Source organism: Canis lupus, chromosome 7 (genome assembly GCF_003254725.2).
Source record: "Canis lupus dingo isolate Sandy chromosome 7, ASM325472v2, whole genome shotgun sequence".
In the NCBI taxonomy this organism is placed as follows: domain Eukaryota; kingdom Metazoa; phylum Chordata; class Mammalia; order Carnivora; family Canidae; genus Canis; species Canis lupus.
This window is the reverse complement of record NC_064249.1, coordinates 24,302,979-24,320,161: the sequence shown is the minus strand read 5'-3', so window position 1 is coordinate 24,320,161 and position 17,183 is coordinate 24,302,979. Positions and strand designations below refer to the sequence as shown.

Genomic DNA, 17,183 nt, shown 5'->3' with positions numbered 1-17,183 from the left:
AAAAATGACAGCCAAAAAAAAAAAAGGAAAGAAAATTTTGCTTAATTGTAACCCAAGCTTCTTCATCTACAATAGTCTTCTTTTCTCTAAGTGGTAAATTATGATCAAAACAAGTCTAGACTCATTGCTTGGTGTGCTAATGAACTGTGCTGATTTGGTTTTGTCTCCTGGCCTGGTTATACGTCATGCTGCTTTGGTTTCTTAAAGAGTTAGCTGAGTAAACCGCAAACCTCCAACCAAATATTTTATGTTTATTCATCCCTTCTACAATTAAATAATACTTTAGGTAGTTGACTATGAAAATATCAGCAAGTTTTTTTTTTTTTTAAGATTGTATTTATCTATTAGAACAGGCTAGAGAAGCAGCAGGGGGAGAGGGAGAACCAGATTCCCCAATGAGCAGGGAAGCCCCAATGCAGAGTTCAATCTCAGGATCCTGGGATCATAACCTGAGCCAAAGGCAAATGATTAACCAACTAAGCCACCCAGGCACCATGAAAGATTGGCAAATTATAACAGGAATTTACTCTGAGTACCTAGTCTTAATCCTCATTTCTGATTTTAGAGACAGGAAAGGGATGGTATATTAGAAGTGCTTTGCATAATACATCTGGTACAACTCTGTATCCAAAAGGCAGATAGACTTTGTGACCAAGATGAACAGGGCACATAGACCCTGGACGTATGGGAGATGTCAACACATGCTTGAAAGATCTTTCTTCTCCTGCACGATGACTTACATGGCAAGGAAGCAGCATATTTCATGGCAGCTTTGTTTCTGACTCCGTCATCTTGAGCATTTAAGATTTCCTATATTTTGAACTTCACATCTCAACTGCTCTTTGGAGTCACTGGGCTGAACTCAGAGCTCAAAATTCAACTCCAATATGACTTCTTAACAAGCTGTTTATTCCTAAAGAGATATTACTTTGGTTTTCAGAGAGAAAAAAAAAAAAAGAAAAGGCAGTCTAGCAGATAGCCCCTTATTACACACCTCTAGTTTTACAAATACTACTTGAAAGCACAATAAGAACAAGTAGTAGAAATCCAGTGTGATGCTTATAACTGCCCTCATATAACCTGTCCCAATTATCAGCAACACTGTATTGTTTTGTCTATTGCTGGCCATTTAACCAAAATATACATACTGGGATTAGGAATTTCAGTTAATTTTAGACTTCTGCATCATTCGTATGTTGATCAAAGAACTTCACTTTCACAAGCCTTAGACCCATGAAGATAATCCAGAAATTGAAGGAAAAATAGTTTATTGAATAATTTATTGGAGAATTAAGGGAAAATAATTTATTGTAAGAACAGCAATTTTATGTGAACATTAGTTAGGTAACACCAAAAATTTGCAGGAAGCCTCATAGAGAAGGAAGATGCCTTTCAAAAAAAATCTCATGGTTTAATTATTACTCTATGTGAAGATGAAAGCAACCATGGATTTTATTAGAGATGTATGGGAAAATACTTAGTAAAATAGTGATTATATATGGCTGTATTGATTTGGAGTCTTTTTCTATTTCAGGGTTTGAATATAATCTTTCATGTAGCCTTGGCTCTCCTAAAGGTAAGTCTGTTTTTATCTTTAAATTGAGCATAATTCAAATTTATAGGCTTTGACACATTATAGATTATTGAACACAAAAAGACTTCCGTAAGGAACTCTGATTCTCTCCTCCCATCCTTTGTAGTTGTTGTTAATTTGATTTTGTTTCTTTACTTTTCTTATAATCTACTTAATTTTGCTGTCATAGCACTCTTTCCAGTAACATATAAAGTTGTTTTCATTCATACAAGTTGGATGATATGAAAGTTAAAACCTGTTTTCTGTCAAAATGATGCCAGCCTTTTTCTTAAAATACTTCTTACCATAATAACATCCGTGGAGATACCTAAACATAGAATTGAATTATTAGAAAGTTTTTCTAGTATACTGACTAAAAAAAGAAACTGCTGCATTTCAATTTGCACTTCTTTCTCTGAGAGCTAGAAATTTATAAGACACTTTAGAATTCAATTATAATTACCTTGTTGAATTTTATGTCAACATATCAAAGGAGCTTTAATAGTGTGGTAATAGCAAGACATTTGCTGCAGAGTTGGTGAAAGGAATTCAGTCAATCAGTTTTTGTCCTCCAGTCAAAGATGACATTCTGTTGCAGAAGGCGATAATTGCCTTATTTATTCAAAAACCATGCCGGCCCACCCTTTCCCAGTAAAACATAATTGTTAAAATTGCAGACTCTGGACTCAGATTTGGTTCTAATCTCAACTCTAGTATATGACCTTGGGCAAATTACTCTTAAGTGCTCAGACCCTGAGTTTTAAGATAATAATAGAAACTAATTTATGGGGGGCGCCTGGGTGGCTCAGTGGTTGAGCGTCTGTCTTCCGCTCAGAGCATGATCCTGGGGTCCTGGGATGGAGTCCTATATCAAGTACCCAGCAGGGAGCCTGCTTCTCCCTCTGCCTAGGTCTCTGCCTGTCTTTCTGTGTCTCTCATGAATAGATAAATAAAATCTTAAAAAAAAAAAAAGGTAACTAATTTATGGTATTGTTGTAATAATTCAATGTGATGATACATAAAAATACTCAATGTGTCTAGAAAATTTTATTGCCTAATTAATGTTAGCTGTCATTATTGTGATTACTGTTATATTCACAAGGAAATTTAGAATCTCTAGATTCCCCATCATTTTCCCAAATTTCACAAAAGATAACGACTTGGTGTCTTCAGAGAGCCACTTGGTATTTTACGAGAGCTTCCGTAACTTACAGACCTTGACAAAGATATGACATAATATGGGACCTATGTATTATTTTTTGTGAAGTTTTTAAATTGTACTTTAAATTGTTCATTAAATCATTTTGAGTTTAGATATAAACAATTCTTTTTTTTAATAAATTTATTTTTTATTGGTGTTCAATATGTCAACATACAGAATAACACCCAGTACAACAAACAATCCAATCATGAAATAGATATAAACAATTCTTTTTTTTTTTTTTTTTTATTTATTTATGATAGTCACAGAGAGAGAGAGAGAGAGGCAGAGACACAGGCAGAGGGAGAAGCAGGCTCCATGCACCAGGAGCCCGATGTGGGATTCGATCCTAAGTCTCCAGGATCGCGCCCTAGGCCAAAGGCAGGCGCCAAACCGCTGCGCCACCCAGGGATCCCGATATAAACAATTCTTATACCAAAGTTATTTAGGAAGTTGGGAAGATACTTAAAGTATTTTCAGTAAAAAAGATTCTATCTGTATAGGGCTGGGATAAGACATTTAGAATGCCTAAGCAGTCAAAGTATTATATAATTCAGACTAAAAAAAAATACTTAAACATAAAGAGAGTGTAAGAAGGAAGTCCAACAAAGATGATTTTTCCTATCATGTCTAATTTATTTTTGAGATTCAGATATTACATCTTTCCCAAAACTTTTTTTTTTTTTTTTTTTTTTTTTGGTGATTTTTCTTTACTGGTGCTGTCAGCACACACTTAATCTGTCTTTGGGGGGTAACCCAGGATTTCCTGTCTGGGTATTCCCTGTCAGCCTGCCTAATACTGTATCTGTCTGGTAAATTATCTTCCTGATGGACAGATATTTTTTGTTTGATTGCATTATTTTCATTTATTTTTGTTCATGTTAATTCAGATATGGCCTGTGCAGAGGACATTCTCTGGCCCCTGGACAGAAAGACTTTTGAATTTTCCAGAAATACATGGATGCTCATCTAGTACCTTGTAGAATTTGCCTAGTTAGAGAAGATTAAAAAGGAGAGGTTTCTCACTACTATTGGCTTATATTTTACCCCTTCCTCGTATGAATCCCAGAGCTTACCCCACTAGAGACAGTATATATAAGCTGAACTGAAGTGTACCAAATTGATCTGATTGCCCCCACCCAGGGAAACAATATCCCAAACATACATGACAGTGACTAGCATTTAGCTTCTAATCTTAAGCCATATAAAAGAATGTATATTTGTTTACATAAAAATAACACACTTAGGGATAGTTCAAAGTGCTTATGAACCCAGCATGAATTAACCAGTAACACACATTAAATGTCCAGGTGTTATTTGTAAGAGAATTGTGAATTTTGTTAATTAGAGAAAACTATTCATTTTTCTCCTGTAGTTGATAATTGAGGGAGCCAAGGCCCCAGATTGCCTAGTCTTTTGGCTTAATGATTGCAAAGCCGGATTTATGATATTTTTTAAGCAGTATAAATATAGGTGAAGGTCTCTGTTGTTCAATATGATTTAAAGACACCTACTTTCTGAATGGGAGCTACTTTCTTTTGAGTTAGAAATAGTCTACCAAGTAACTAGAAAGCTATTGAGCTAAAGGAATGATTCATTATCATAGGTAGCATCATCAAATCATTTAGGATATTGGCAGTGTCCATTCATTTCCCCCAAATCTGATTCATTTATTATATGAAACAGCATATAATACATTATAGTCACAGCATACAATACATTATAGATTAGAAATGATCAGTCAGGGACACATGGGTGGCTCAGTGATTGAGCATCTGCCTTTGGCTCAGGGCATGATCCCACATCAGGCTCCCTCTGGAGAGCCTGTTTCTCCCTCTGCCATGTTTCTGCCTCTCTCTCTGTGTCTCTCATGAATAAATAAATCTTAAAAAAAGAAAGAAATGATCAGTCAAAATAAATCTTAGCCATTATTTTGCCAGAGAATTTTTTATCAGAATGGGTTCTTTGCATTCAGATAGTGGTTAAAAGTAAATGATGGGTGGGGGCACCTGGGTGGCTCAGTCAGTTAAGTGTCTGTTTTTGGCTCAGGTCATGATCTCAGGGTCCTGGGATCAAGCGATCAAGCACACTTTGGGCTCCCCACTCAGCAGGAAGTCTGCTTGTCCCTCTCTCTCTGCCTCTGCTTGTGCTCTCTCTGTCACTCTCTCAAATAAAGTCTTAAAAAATAAATAAATAAACAAACAAATAAACAAACAAATAAATAAATGACAGGGGGTACCTGGCTGGCTCAGTTGGAGGATGCAACTCTTGATCTCAGAGTTGTAAGTTCAAGCCCCATGTTGGGAGTAGAGATTACATAGTAAAAGAAAACCTTAAAAAAAATGACAATGTTTTTCTCCCCCCTCCTCCAAGCTCATCTAGTATCTTATATATGCATATAAATATTACAGAGATAAAGAAAATCCACTCACAATTTCATCCCTAGAGATAACCATAATAAAAATTTGGCATAAAAATCTTCCTCCTATGCTTCAATGTATGAATATGTAAGTGAGCATTGCCTATTTCCATTCATACACATGTATATGTATATATAATTTTTAATATGGGTTTGTGGATTATAGTTAAGAAAATGGGAGGTAGGAGATAAATCCAGAAGAACAGTGTACAAGGATGAACATCTATGTGTTTTCTTTCGAAAATTCCTGGTGACTCTTTTTCATTTAATAATATATTAAATATGTTATTTAATATAAATATTTCATTAATAATATATTATGACATGCCTGTGTCACTACAGACATGTAGTGGTTAAAAGCATGGATGCTAGAGCCAGACTACTGGAGTTCAAATCCCATCTCCCACAATTTATCCAGCAATCTTAAATAAATTACATTTTCTCTATCTTTAAAAGAGTGATATTAGTAACACTTATCTCATCGGATTGTTAGGATTTAATGAGTTAATATATGATTGGTGCCTGGAAATTTGTATATATGAAAACGTACTCAGGAACTATTATTACACATAGAGCTGCCTTAGGTTTTTTAATGACTGATTGGTATCTTATTATGTATACCATAATTTTACTTAACCAGGGCAGCCCGGGTGGCTCAGCGGTTTGGCACCGCCTTTGGCCCAGGGCATGATCCTGGAGACCTGGATGGAGTCCCAGGTCGGGCTCCCTGCATGAAGCCTGCTTCTCCCTCTGCCTGTGTCTCTGCCTCTCTCTCTCTCTCTCTGTCTCTCTCTCATAGATAAATAATATCTTAAAAAAATTTTTTTTTTACTTAACTAGTTTTATACTTAGTTTTAATGGACACTTATTTCCAGATTTTTCCTATTAAACATCCTTAAATTTCCATCTTCGCATACTTATTTAATGATGTCTTTTGGATTAACCCTGAGGAATGTAATTGCTGGGTCAGATTATAATCATATTTAAATTGTTTATGCATATTGCAAAATTGCTTTCTACTAGCAATATGAGAGTACATTTCTCCATACTCTTGAAAAAGCAGAATTTCTAAATATGTGCTTTTATGAACAATGAAAGCAAGTTGTAAAACAAAGCAGCTTAAAAAAGTAAATTAATATACTAATTTGTTTCATTATAAACAAACATAAATCTTCAGACACTTTTGAAGAATCCAGTGTTCTTTCATTTGGGAACATTTAGGTTTTTGGTTGTTGTTGTTGTTGTTGTTGTTGTTTTTTCCCTAGGGAAGCCAGCTGATCATGGCTAAATTTTAGAAAAATGAGCCCTAGCTTGGATGGGCTTTTTATATTATGTAAAAGTTCTAAAGCATATCTTTGATGTTTTTGGCTTTTCAGCCTCTCTACTGTGGTCTTTTTCCTTATCATTCCTTTGAAGCTTGCTTGCTTTCTTTCTTTCTTTCTTTCTTTCTTTTTTTCTTTCTTCCTTTCTTCCTTTCTTCCTTTCTTTCCTTTCTTCTTCTTTTCCTTTTCTTTCTTTCCTTCTCTTCTTTCCTTCCTTCCTTCCTTCCTTCCTTCCTTCCTTTCTCTTTCTTTCTCTCTCTTTCTTCTCTTCTCTTCTCCCTTTTTCTTCTCTTCTCTTCTCTTCTCTGCTCTTCTCTTCTCTTCTCTCTTCTCTTCTCTTTCTCTTCTTTCTTTACTTTCTTTCTTTCTGGCTCGTTTCTTCTTTCTTTCTTCCTTTCTTCCTTCTTCCTTCCTCCTTCCTGTCCCTTCCCTTCCCTTCCCTTCCCTTCCCTTCCCTTCCCTTCCCTTCCCTCTCTTTCTCTTTATTTCTTTCTTTTCTTTTCTTTTCTTTCTCTTTTCTTTTCTTTTCTTTTCTTTTCTTTTCTTTTCTTTTCTTTTCTTTTCTTTTCTTTTCTTTTCTTTTCTTTTCTTTTCTTTTCTTTTCTTTTCTTCTTCTTTTCTCCATGCAAGAGTCAGACACCTAATAGACTGAACCACTCAGGTGCCCCATATTGAAACTTTTTTGATGAAATCACTAACAAAATCAGTGAACATGTTTCCATTTTTATCTTAGTTGATTACTCTTTTTTTTATTTTTTAATTTATTTATGATAGTCACACAGAGAGAGAGAGAGAGAGAGGCAGAGACACAGGCAGAGGGAGGAGCAGGCTCCATGCACCGGGAGCCCGACGTGGGACTCGATCCCGGGTCTCCAGGATCGCGCCCTGAGCCAAAGGCAGGCGCCAAACCGCTGCGCCACCCAGGGATCCCATCTTAGTTGATTTCTCAACAGTTATCCAAATAGTATAAAGATGTAAAACTTCCCTTTTTTGAAACGTTCTCCCTTGGCTTCTGTCTTATTTTTTTTTTTTTATCTCCTTCTCATCTTCTCATTTTACTTTTGCTTACTTTTTTTTCCTCTAGTTATTAACTTGAAGTTCCACAGAGCTCCAGCCTTCAGGAGCTCATTTGACACTTCTTTGTGTCTTGTTTATTCCTCTACTTTCATCTATAAACATTCACTCTCATCTTTATATTTAGCCCAGATCCAGATATTTGGCTAAGGACTTACATGTCTGCTTGGATGTTTCAGAAGCACAACAAATCCAAAAGCCAAAGCTGAACTGATAAGCTATCCTAGACCTTTGCCTCCTCCAGTAACCTTCATCTCGATGAAGAAATGATCCAGCGGCTCAAAGCAGAAACCTGGAAGTGGTCCTTAATGCTTTTCTTTTCTTAATCCCCAACATCTACTGAGTCATCAACTCCTGTTGAATCTACTTCTTAAGAATCTTTAGAATCTTTTCACTTTGGTAGTCTACCATACCCTCTAACCTGATCTGATGCAGTGACCTCTTTCAGTAGTAAGTATTGAACATCTACTAAGTGCTAGGCCCTTTTCTAGGCACTGGAGATAAAGTATTGATAAGGAAGGACCCTGCTTTTCTGGAGCTTGCATTCCAGTGAAAGAAAGATAGTACTTAAACAGTTATGTCAGCACAATCTGAGGTTTATGAAGGAGAATGATGTTGATGCAGAGTGAAGAGAGCTCCCTTCTTTTGATTGTCAATGAAAGTGCTCTGAGGAATGGTATATTTGAATGAAAAAAGTAGCTAGCATGCCAAAATCTGGTGAACGAGCCATGTAGGCAGAAGCAGCAAGTACGAAGGCCTTAAAGATTTTTATATGCTTAAGAAAGTGAAAAGAAGTCTGTGTCTGGAGTGTGATAGGTAAGAGAAGATGGTGGCTTGGATTTGGGTGTTAGCAGTGGTGCTGAGAGAAATGGATGTTAGCTCTTCCTCCAGCTGCTCATGACCACTGTCCTATCCAGTCCCACAGTGTGACCAGAGTACTCTTTAAAAACAAACAAACAAACAAACAAACAAAAAGATTGATTGATTGATCTGGAGGAGGGGTGGTGAAGAGGGAGAGGGATAGAGAAGCTTTAAGCAGACTCTATGCTGAACATGGAGCCCAAGGCAGGGCTTGATCCCATGACCCTGAACCGAAACCAAGAATTGGATGCTTAACCAGCTGTGCCACCCAGGCAACCCCCACCAGAGAACTCTTTAAAACAGATTTTATGGGATGCCTGGGTGGCTTAGCAGTTAAGTGCCTCCCTTCAGCCCAGGGCGTGATCCTGGAGTCCTGGGATCAAGTCCTACATCGGGCTCCCTGCAAGGAGCCTGCTTCTTCCTCTGCCTGTGTCTTTGCCCGCCCCCGCCCCCCATGTCTCTCATGAATAAGTAAATAAAATCTTTAAAGAAACTAAACAGATTTTATTATTCACTTGACCAAACACCTATTCAGAGATAGATACTATTCTGTGTGCTTGATTCGATCAATGAACCTAAAATAAAAAAATACTTGCCTCTGTGAGCCTATATTCTAACATAGAGTTAATAAACAGTATACAGTTAATAAACAATAAACATAACAAACATTACATAATAGTGCATGGGAAGAAGGAAAAGTACAGCAAAGGAAAGGGATCTTTGGGTAGGTTATGCAGTGTTAAATCGGGTAGTTGGGGTTAACTGGAAGTCTGTTTCTTGATTTGTTTCTCTCATGTTTTTCCTCTATTCATTTGTTTTGTTTCCTAAATTGCACATGAGGGAAATCATATGGTATTTGTCGTTCTCTCATTTCACTAAGCGTTATACTCCATCCATGTTGCTTTAAATAATTTAAAGAGAGTCAAGTGTTGTTACTCAATGTTGCTGTGGTATAAATGCATTGCAGGATTCCCAGCTGAAATGATTTATTTATTTTATTAGTGTTAAGCCACCCTGGTGACTATTGTAAAAAATATCTATCAAAGGCTTATATTCTTTCTCTAAGTGGAGAAATACTGGGGTGCCTGGGTGGCTCAGTGGTTGAGTATCTCTGCCTTTGGCTCAGGTCGTGATTCCTGGGTCCTGGGATCGAGTTCCACATCAGGCTCCCCAGAGGGAGCCTGCTTCTTCCTCTGCCTATGTCTCTGCCCCTCTCCCTGTGTCTTTCATGAATAAATGAATAAAATTTTTTTTAAAGTGGAGAAATAATCTAAATCCCATGCTCTTTTAGAAGTTATTCTTTTCCTTGGCTCCAAAAGAAGCATCAAATGATGATTTGTTCTCTTCTAGGATTTTTATGGTTTCATGTCTCACATTTAGGTGTTTAATCCATTTTGAATTTATTTTTGTGTATGGTATAAAGAAAGTAGCTCAGTATTCCCAACACCATTTGTTAAAGAGACATTTTTTTCCTTTGGATAGCCTTTCCTACTTTGTCAAAGATTAATTGACCATATAATTGTGGGTTTATTTCTGAGTTTTCTATTCTGTTCCATTGATCTGAGTGTCTTATTTTTGTGCCAGTACCATAGTGTTTTAATTACTACAGCTTTGTAATATAACCTGAAGTTGAGAATTGTGATGCCTCCAGCTTTGCTTTGCTTTTCAAAATTGCATTGGCTATTTGGGGTCTTTTGTGGTTCCATACACTTTTTAGAATTGTTTGTTCTAGCTCTGTGAAAAATGCTATTCATATTTTGATAGGGATTGTGTTAAATATGTAGATTGTTTTTGGGTAGTATAGACATTTTAACAGTATTTGTTCTTCCAACCCATGAGTATAGAACATCTTTCCATTTCTTTGTGTCATCTTGAATTTCTTTCATAGGTGTATTATAGTTTTCAGAATATAGGTCTTTCCCCTCTTTGGTTAGGTTTATTTCTAGGTATCTTATGGTTTTTGGTGCAATTGTAAATGGGATTAATTCCTTAACTTCTCTGTGAGTTCATTATTGGTGTATAGAAATGCAACAGATTTCTTCACATTGATTTTGTATCCTGTAACTTAACTGAATTTGTTTATTAGTTCTAGCAGTATTTTGGTGGTCTTTTGGGTTTCTTTATATATAGCATCGTGTCATCTGCAAATAATGAAAGTTTTACTTCTTACTGGTTTGGATGCCTTTTAATTTTTGTTGTCTGATTGCTATGGCTGTGATTTCCAATACCACATTGAAAAAAAGTGGTGAGAGTAGACATTCTTGACCATAAAGGAAAAGCTCTTGGTTTTTCCCCATTAAGGATGTTAGTGGTGTGTTTTTTCATAGATGGCCTTTATTATTGAAATTTCCTCTAAACCTACATTGGTGAGGGTTTTTATCATTAATGGCTATTGTGCTTTGTCAAATGTTTTTCTATATGTATTGAAACGATCATGTAACTCTTATCTTTTCTCTTCTTGGTGTGATGTATCATGTTGATTGATTTGTGAATTTTGAGCCACCTTTGCAACCCAGGAATAAATCCCACCTGTTCATGGTGAATGGTTTTTTTTAAAATGTATTGTTGATTTTGGTTTGCTAGTATTTTGTTGAAAATTTTGGCACCTGTTCATCAAGGATATTGGCCTGTAGTTCTCTTTTCCAGTGTGTTTTTCTGGTTTTGGTATCAGAGTAATGCTGGCCTCATAGAATGAATTTGAAAGTTTTCTTTCCTTTCTATTTCTTGGAATACTTTGAGAAGAATAGGTATTAATTCTTCATTAAATATTTGGTAAAATTTGCCTGTAAATCATCTGGTCCTAGACTTTTGCTTGTTGGAAGTTTTTTGGTTACTGACTCGATTTCTTTGCTGATTATCAGCATGTTCAAATTTTCTCTTTCTTCCTGTTTCATTGTTTGTAGGTTATATGTTTCTAGAATTTATCAATTTCTTCTGGGTTTCTCAATTTGTTGGCATATAGGTTTTCATAAGATTCTCTTTTAATTATTTGTATTTCTGTGGAATTGGTTGTTATTTCTCCTCTCTCATTTGTAATTTTATTTATTTGGGTCCTTTCTCTTTTCTGTTTGAGAAATCTGGCTAGAGGTTTATTAATTTTATTAATTTTTTCAATGAACCAGCTCCTGATTTCATTTGATCTGTTCTATTGTTGTTTTCTTTCTTTTTTTTCCAGTTTCTATATCATTTATTTCTGCTATGTGATTATTTCCTACCTTCCACTGACTTTAGACTTTGTTCTTTCTCTAGCGCCTTAGGTATAAGGTTAGAGTATTTATTTGAGATTTTTCTTGCTTCTTGAGGTACACATGTACTGTATACTTTGCTTTTAGAACCACTTTTGCTGCATCCCAAAGATTTCAGACCATTGTGTTTTCGTTTTCATTTGTTTCCATGTAATTTTTATTTCTTCTTTGATTTCCTGGCTAACCCATTCATTGTTTAATAGCATGTTGTTTAACATCCATGTGTTTGTGGTCTTTAATCTAGTTTTTGTTTTTGTTTTTTCTGGTTGACTCCTAATTTCACAGCATTGTGGTCGGAAAAAGTTCATCGTATGACTTCGGTTTTTTGTATTTGTTGAGGCCTGTTTTGTGGCCTAATATGTGATCTCTTCTGGAGAATGTTCCATGTGCACTTGAAAAGAATGTGTAGTCTGCTCTTTAAGGATGAAATGTACTGAATATGTCTGTTAAATCCATATAGTCCAGTGTATCATTCCAAGTCATTGTTTCCTTGTTTATTTTGTTTAGACGATTTGTCCATTGATATAAATGAGGTATTAAAGTCCCCTACTATTATTGTATTATTATCTATTCCTTTATATTTATTATTAATTGTTTTATGTATTTGGATGCTCCCATGTTTGGAACATAAATATTTACAATTGCTAAGTCTTATTTTGGATTGTCACCTTTATTATTATAAAGGTTCTTGTTACAGTCTTTGTCTTAAAATCTAGTTTGTCTGATATGTGTTGCTACTCTGGCATTCATTCATTCATTCATTCATTCATTTATTAATTACACAGAAAGAGAGAGAGAGGCAGAGACACAGGCAAAGGGAAAAGCAGGCTCCACACAGGGAGCCTGATGTGGGACTTGATCCCGGGTCTCCAGGATCACGCTCTGAGCCATAGGCAGGCACTAAACCTCTAAGCCACCCAGGCGTCCATCTGGCTTTCTTTTGACATCCTTTTTTTGTGTGTGTGTGAGTATGTTGACTGACTTTTTTACAGGAAAGTTCATTTTTACTGCTTTAATGTTTCCTGCCATTGTACTGTCACTTTTGGTCTCTTGTTTCCCCTCAAAGAGTCCCTTTTAATATTTCTTATAGAGTTGCTTTAGTGGTCATGAATTCCTTCAGTTTTTGTTTGCCTAGAAATTCTATTTCTCCTTCTATTCTGAATGACAGCCTTGCTGGATAGTGTCCTCTGGCTGCAGATTTTTCCCATTCAGCTCTTTGCATTATCATGCCACTCCCTTCTGGCTTGCAAAATTCCTGTTGAAAAAACCGCAGCTAGCCTTATGGGTTTTCCCTTGTAAGTTAATGACTTCTTTTGTCTTGCTGCTTTTAAAAGCTTTTCTTTATCACTATATTTTTCAAATTTAATATACAATATGTTTGATACGGGTCTGCTTTTGTAGATTTTGTTGGGGGTACTCTGTGCCTCCTGGATCTGGATGTCTGTTTCCTACCCAGATTAGGGAATTTTTTTAGCAATTACTTCTTCAAATAAATTTTCTGCCCCCCTTTTCTCTCTATTCTTCTTCTGGGACTCCTATAATATGAATGTTACTATGTTTGATGTTGTCACTGAGTTCCTGAAGTCTATTCTCCTTTTATATAATTCTCTTCTCTCTCTTTTGTTTAGCTTGATTACTTTCCATTAGTCTGTCTTCTGGGTCATTAATTCATTCCTCTGCTTCTTCCAGCCCAGTGATCATTCCATCAGGTGTGTTTCCCATTTCATTTATTATGCCTTTCATCTCTGCTATGTTATTCCTTATCTCTGCTAAGGGTCTCATTCATGTCTTCCACTCTTTTCTCAACTCCACTGAGTATCTTTATGACCATATGACCATAAAGACCATTGTCATATGACCATTGTCCTTTCTCAGGCATGTTACTTATGTCTATTTCTCTAGTCTCTCTGACTGTGGCCTTGTCCTGTTCTTTCATTTATGGTAAATTTCTGTCTCTTCCTTTTGTGTGCCTCTGTGTCTGTTTCTCTATGTAAGAAAGTCAGCTGTGTCTTCTGCTGAAAGCAGTGACTTTATGAAGTTGAGGTCCTAGAGTGCTCTGCAGTGCCGTGTCCTCTATCACCACAACCTGGCACTTCAGAAGAGAATCCTGTAGTGTTGCTTACACCCTGCTGTGTCAACTGAGTCACTTTCCTTTCAGTACACACAACTTCCTGTTGTGAGCTGTGCTTACTCTCCATAGTATTACTGGGACCCAGGAGGGCCAGTTCTGAGGGGGTTGCCCTCTGGAAAACTTGGGAGCAGGCCAGTATTAGCAAAATTTACCCTGGGCCACTAGTTTTATGCTGGATCCCTGAAAGTGTTGTCACCACTAGGGGCTGCATGCAGGGGTGGCCAGAGACACAAAGCTGGGCTTGGTGCACAATGATGGCACAGCTGGTTCAGTGCATGAAGGGGTTTGGGGTTGCATTGCTGAGTGTGGTGCAGGGCAATAGCTGGGAATACTCAGCTAGGTATATCACACAACAGTGGCTAGGGACACAAGGCTGGACACCACAGTGGATGTGTGCCCAGCAACAGGGCAGGGCACATATATGGCTTTAACAAAATTTTCCCTGAGCCTAGAGCTCAGGTTACCAGGCTTAGAGTGGGTGAGTCCTCAGGAGAACTTGTGGGCATGGCACTCTGCTAGGGGGTTTGGTAGCAAGTATATGTGCAGCTCTGCTTCCTACAGGTGGCTCTATATTTATAGTGGGGTGGGGGGTGGAGAATGGCATCTGCCAGCTCCCTCATTTTCAGAGAACCTTCCAACATGCTCTGAAGTCAGTATGAACAGATCTTTCCCCATTTGCACCCGGCATTGTGTAAACTGCCACTTTTATGTTGCCTTTCTGTGCAAGCTGCTCTTTAAGGGTGGCAACCCAGTTGTCACTCCCCTCCCAGCTTGTCCAGTGCTGAATCAGCTGACTTTTATAGCCCCAGACTCCAAGTCCCACAGGTTTTAAAAACTCAAAGAATTCAGACCCTCAGGTTTCTAAAGTCAAACATTATGGGGATTAGTCTTCCTGAGGTGAGCTCCCTGGTGTGAAGGCCCATTTGTTTCTTTGCTCTCTCTGCAGGCACAGCTCCCTCATCTTGCAAACAGCCTAGTCCTGCCTTTCTGACCTTCCTAACTTTTCAGATGCAGATTCTTCTTTATATTTAGTTGTGGAGTTTGTTCAGCCTATCTTTGGTTGGGAGGATGGGATCACTCTCCAGTTTATTGACTGGGATGAGTGATACCTAGTTGAAAATGCGTGATGGAGTGAGCTCAGGGTCCTCCTATTCCACTGTCTTCCCAACTTTCAGAGATTTCTTCATCTAAGGTTTTTTATCGCTTTAGCTCTTACATTCAGCTCTTTGGTCTATTTTGAATTTAACTTTGTATATGGAGTGAGACAGAGTGTTATGGATTGGATAGTCATCCTCCCTCCCCACCCAAAATTCATGTATTGAAATCTTAACCTCTTAATCTTGCCTCAGACTGACTGTATTTGGAGATAGAGCCCTTAAAGAGGTAATAAGGTTAGAATGAGGTCTTTAGAATGGACCCGAATCCAGGAGGACTGGTGTCCTCATAGGAAGAGGAGATTAGACATAGACATGCACAGAGGAATGACCATGAGAACACACAGGAAGAAGACAGCCATCTACAAGTCAAGGAGAGAGGCCTCAAAAGAAACCAACTGTGCTAACACATTGGACTTTTAGCCTCCAGAATGGTGAGAAAAAATAAATTTCTGCTATTTAAGCCACTCAGTCTGTGGTTCTTTGTCATGGTACCTCTAACATACTAATAGAGTAGAAGTACAACCTCATTGGTTAGCATGTGGACATCTAGTTGTCCTGTAACATTTGTTGAGAAGACTATTCTTTTCCCATTGAATTATCTTGGTGTCCTTGTCAAAAATCAGTTGACCGTCAGTACCTGGTTTTATTTCTAGACTATTTTATTGATTTCTGTCTATCCTTATGCCAGTACCACACTGCCTTGATTACTATAATTTGATAATAGGCTTTGAGATCAGGAAGTGAGTCCTTCAACTTTGTTCTCCTTTCTCGAGGTTGTGTGGTTGTTGCGGTCCCTTGCATTTCCATATGAATTTTAGAATCAATTTGTTAATTTCTGAAAAAAAAAAAAGAAAGAAAAAAGACTGTGGGAGTTTGATAGGAATTGCATGGAATCTTTAGATTAATTTAAGAGTTAATGTCATCTTAACAATATTAAATCTTCCAATCCATGAACACAGGATGTCTTCCCATTTATTCGGATTTTCTTTAATTTCTTGAAACAATATTTTATAGTTTTCAGTGCACGAAAGTTTTGCACTTCTTTAGCTAAATATATTTCTAAGTATTCTGTTTGATGCTACTGTAAATGGAATTGTTTTCTTAATTTCATTTTAGATTCTTCATTTCTGTTATCTAAAATTATGATGGTTTTTCTGTAGTGGTTTTTTCTCCTCAAACCTTGCTGATGTCATTTTTAGCTCGTGTGTGTGTGTTTCTTAGGTGTTTCTATATATAAGATATTGTCATCTCTGAAGTAGAGTTGGTTTTACTTCTTTCCCAATCCGGATGCCTTTTATTTCTTTTTCTTGCCTTACTGCCCTACCTGGAGTATTCTTTTGACTTTTCAAAGAATGATTTCCCCTTCCCTTTCTTCTGGGAAGAAGGGTCAGTTTATGGTCCAGCGGCTCTCTCCCTGAAGGACCATATTTGAAGCCATACAGGGCTAAAGAACAAGAAGTGAAGAGCAGAACACCTTGAAAATGGAAAATGGATTTCAGTTCTCCCTAGGCTTTGAATCACCAACTTAGATTAAAGGTTCTTGTTTCTGTGCTTGAAAATGGTGACATAAGGAAGGGATGAAATTAGGAGTGCCATTCACCTTACAAAATCAGAAGTCTAAAGCCCTGGGAAAAATGAAGCAGCTATAAAGCTTTGAGATTGCAGTGATTTTTGCACATTCAATTAGTTTTCTAATCTTCATGAAGGAATGCCTATTGTCCTGTTGGCGGCAGTAAAACATTACTCCTGTGGAAATAGAAGCAAAGAGTCTGGCACTTCCAAGTATTCCTGGTTCCCATTAACATTCATTCCTTTATATTGGTTTCCCCTTCCAACATAATTTGTTTAAATGTTTGGTTTCCTTTTTAGCTTTTCTCTAGTTTATCCTCAGCTAGATGATACTCTAGTGTTAGGGCACTATCTAATAAATGCTACAACCTACATAATCAGGGGCGCAAGATACTCAAATTTTAAAGTTCCAGAAATAATGCATTTTATGGACTAGGGATCTATATCAGAAAAAAGAAGTATATCATCACAGTAACATGCATGTATTACATAAAACTTTAAATTTGTTAAAGTGATTTCTCATTATTTCTCATGAGATAATCCAAAATGTTAGGGGGGAAAAATGCTAGGGAAGAAGGATAGTTGACTATCATGCCATGCCCACATGGTCAGTAATTCATTTACACTTAAC

At 37.1% G+C, this 17,183-nt stretch overlaps 1 protein-coding gene across 10 annotated transcripts in view; it reads left to right on the top strand.

The window, feature by feature from the left end:
* The window catches only part of RABGAP1L (RAB GTPase activating protein 1 like), a 729,489-nt gene that overhangs the window by 513,879 nt on the left and 198,427 nt on the right, over positions 1-17,183 (top strand). For 9 of the 10 annotated variants that reach the window (XM_049112262.1, XM_025430245.3, XM_035718827.2 and 6 more), the window contains one exon: positions 1,535-1,576. The exons of the other annotated variant lie outside the window; for it this stretch is intronic. In XM_049112262.1, the coding sequence (XP_048968219.1) occupies positions 1,535-1,576 (42 nt within the window). The remainder of the gene's footprint in view (positions 1-1,534; positions 1,577-17,183) is intronic. 10 annotated transcript variants of the gene reach the window in all.